This window comes from Fukomys damarensis, unplaced genomic scaffold (assembly GCF_012274545.1).
Source record: "Fukomys damarensis isolate Sample0158 unplaced genomic scaffold, DMR_v1.0_HiC HiC_scaffold_36, whole genome shotgun sequence".
In the NCBI taxonomy this organism is placed as follows: domain Eukaryota; kingdom Metazoa; phylum Chordata; class Mammalia; order Rodentia; family Bathyergidae; genus Fukomys; species Fukomys damarensis.
In genome coordinates, this window is record NW_022900948.1 from 27,954,898 (window position 1) to 27,958,540 (window position 3,643).

The 3,643-nt window shown below is 40.4% G+C and overlaps 1 protein-coding gene across 1 annotated transcript; it reads right to left on the reverse strand.

The window, feature by feature from the left end:
• Window positions 1-2,612: 2,612 nt before the first annotated feature.
• On the reverse strand, window positions 2,613-3,643 carry LOC104872943 (olfactory receptor 2K2). Its single transcript, XM_010639329.2, has one exon. The coding sequence runs from the start codon at window positions 3,561-3,563 to the stop codon at window positions 2,613-2,615; it is 951 nt and encodes a 316-aa protein (XP_010637631.1). The 5' UTR covers window positions 3,564-3,643.

The window sequence follows — 3,643 nt, forward strand, 5'->3', positions numbered from 1 at the left end:
ATAAAAGTTAAGATCCCATTCCAGATCTACTGAAACAGAATAACAGAGATTGAGGCTCAGGAGACTTCATTCATATAACAAGTGCCATAAGTCATTGTCACCCACTTTAAAGCAGAAAAGGACACACACACACACACACACACACACACACACACATACACACACAGAAACTGAGGGCCCACAGTCCACAAAAAAATAATGTGCGTTATGCAGTCTTGTATTTAATGATTATTTCTAATAATTTCAGGACAGAACCTTTGTGCATTTGAAATAAACATAAGCAGAGTTCTGTTTATTTCCTCCATTACTGCCCCAGTCCCTAAATCCGTTCACTATCCTCTGCTCTGTAGGCTCCACACCTCTTCTAGGGGAGAAGCAATTAGAATGAAATAATGTAAATTAAACCCAGGAATCAACCTAAAAGAAGAAAAGACCACTACTCTGAAAACTTTACCACTGTGAAAAAAGAGATCAAAGAGGATATCAGAAAGTGGAAAGACATCCCTTGCTCCTGGGTAGGAAGAGCCAATGTACTGAAAATGGCCAGACTTCCAAAACTGCTATATAGATTTAATGCAATCCCAATTGAACTTCAAACAGCATACTTCACAGACCTTGAGAAAACAATCCAAATTTCCATTTGGAACAAGTAGAGACCTAGAAGAGCAAAAGCAATTCTAGGCAACAAAGACGAGGTAGGGGGGTACCACAATCCCCAACTTGAAACTATGCTACAAAGCTACTTGAAGCCGGGTATTTCTGGCATTCAAAAGTGTCCTACCCCACCAAGTTCATGTCAGATCCATGCACATACAACCTTGATGGTGGCCTAGATGTTCATATATAACGTTATAGGATTTTTTGAATGAGCTCCCTCCTGTCCATGATCTCTTTCATTTTCTGCCTCCTGAAAGTCCCCATGTTTGGTTACCTCACTTAAAAGCCAGTGCTTTGGATTCCCGGCTCTGCAGTGCGTGTCACAACTGCCTCTGCCCAGAGACCAATTGCTAAGAGGATAGACGGGGGAAGGACCTTCTATTCTCTTGGGATTATTGCTTCTCTGGTCCAGGAAAAGGGTCCCTCTTCCTGTGAATTTTAGGTGCCTCCCTTGCCTCAACTGTTGATGCTGCTACTGCCACCGCAGAATTTCCTAGGAGGTTACGCATACTAGAAAAAAATGAAATATTTCATTCTGTCTGATAAACAGGGGTGCATGTCTTCTTTTTAGGAAGTTGATGTGGACCTACAGAGCTTCTTTTAAAACTTCTCCTGAATGGGCTAGGAATTTAGCTCAGTGGGTCCGGTGCCTGCCTCGCAAATACAAGGGCCCGAGTTCAATCCCCGGTACCGAAAAAACACTTCTCCCGAAATCCTGATTGCACCCAGTTAATAAGTTTGGATTTCCTGTTACTTTTGGGGTCCCCTGGTAAAGACATATTGGGGGAAGAGTGGACAGAAAATTCAACACCAGTTGGTAATACTTTGAATTCCATTTTCCTTCCTCAATGTGCTTGCTACCATTTTTTTTTTTTTGGAGTCCTCAACTTCTCCATGCATCCTGCCTAGGGTTTTTAATTCCTATTAGTGGGGAGACCAAGTTGGTCTTGACCAAAGCTGGACGCCGCCTCCATGTTTCTATCCTCTCCCTCCTGCTCTTCTTCAGTGCTTGCTTTTTCCCTACTTCCTGGGCTTCAAATGTCATTGCCATTCCTCTAGGTTCATCATAATTTTCAATATATTTATCACCCTTGCTTCTTCTTCATGATTTGCACAGTGGTATTTGTTCATTAAATGAAGTAAATGTTTTATTAATTAAGCTGGTAAAGCTATTTACTGAAGGACTGCTATAAACATAAAAAGTACATTAAAGGCCTTGTGAATTCAATCATCCAAAGAAGAAAAATACACAAACATGCATGAAAAGCCCTTAACACGTGGGAAGTACAGTGACGGATACAGATACGACTTGCACACATATCTAAGTGCTCAGAAAATCAAGAATGGCAGGCAAACAGATCTAGTGTTTGTTTCGCTAGATCTAGTATCAGCAGATTCACTATGTGGGAATGTGAGTTATAATCAGCAGTTTTGAATAACAGGAGTAGTTAAGAGGTAACCACCATGTACTAGAACAAACTCTGGCCAACTCAGAAGACTGGTCGTCCCAGTTCTGCAGCTGTGTGAAGTTGAGCAAATCTTTTAATTTTTCTTTGATTTTGATTTTGTTTTCTCACTTCCATAATCAAGGCCAATATTTATTATTCATTTTGCTTGTTTGTCTATTTATGTTTCCACTCATTCGAAAAAGGATTTAAGCAAAGAGGATATTCAAGTCCCTTTTACCATTTAACATTTGCTGACTCTAATTTCATCAAAATGGCCTCCTGGTGCAAACATTTGATGACTCAGTAACTCAAAACTTCTCACATGTAACACACAATACTGAAAAGTACATATGGAACCTGGTATTGTTCTTGGGCAATTACTCCGTACCTAACAATTATAAGATGATACAGCTAAGGTTCAAAGCAGAACTCTAATTGTATAGTGTTTGGAATTTCTCTAGTGAGTCCTGCCAAAGGCACATCCTTGGCAAAATTGTAGGATTCCAATCAGAGATGTTCGTGTGTTTGATGCGACTGTATTTTGCCCAGTAGTTTTTTCATGGCATCTTTGACTTCCTTGTTTCTTAAACTGTAAATTATGGGGTTCAACATAGGGGTAAGCACTCCATAAAGCAATGAAATGATTTTGTCTATTTCTTGTGAGTCTGATGAAGAAGGCTTCAGATACATGGAGAGGGCAGCCCCATAATATAAAATCACCACGGTCAAGTGTGCACCGCAAGTGGAAAAGGCCTTGTTTCTTCCCTGTGCTGAGCTGATTCTCAGAATAGTGGAAAGGATGAAAATGTAAGAGATGCAAATTAAGAGCATTGGAATGGGCAGGAGGAGAATGCTAACCACGAGCATGATCCTGTCCATAAACAGTGAACTTGTGCAAGCTAACTTTAGCACTGCCAGAATTTCACATGTGAAATGATTAATGAGATTCCCACAGAGGCGTATCTTCAGGGCAAAACTGCTTTCCAACAGAGCAGTCAGGCAGCCTGTCATCCAGGAAACAGTGGCCATCTGTACACAAACCTGCCTGTTCATGATGATGGGATATCTCAGTGGATTGCAAATGGCCACATAACGGTCATATGCCATCACAGCTAGCAGAACACACTCTGTGGAGCCCATAGCAAGGGAAAGATACATCTGTATAGCACACCCAGAAAAGAATATGGTTTTCTGGGATGACAGCAAGTTCACCAACAAAGTAGGAATAGAAGCAGATGTGTAACAGATATCCATGAAAGAGAGGTTTCCAAGGAAGAAGTACATGGGCGTTTGAAGGCGTGAATCTAGGATAATGATTAAAATAAGAGTACTGTTTCCCAAGAGGGTAATCAGATACATTTTAAAGCTGAAGATGAAGAGAACAATCTCTAACCTTGGATATCGAGAAAATCCCTCCAGGAAAAAAATACTCCAGGCGGTGAAATTCTCTTCTTGCATTTTTTTTCTTTCACCTGTAGTTATTTACTATTTTTCTCTTTATTTCTTCTAAGGACATAAAGAAATGGACAAAGTGTAAT

What these genes read in the sequence shown, in the direction of transcription:
- LOC104872943 (XM_010639329.2), bottom strand. Translation starts at nt 3,563, where the DNA reads ATGCAAGAAGAGAATTTCACCGCCTGGAGTATTTTTTTCCTGGAGGGA.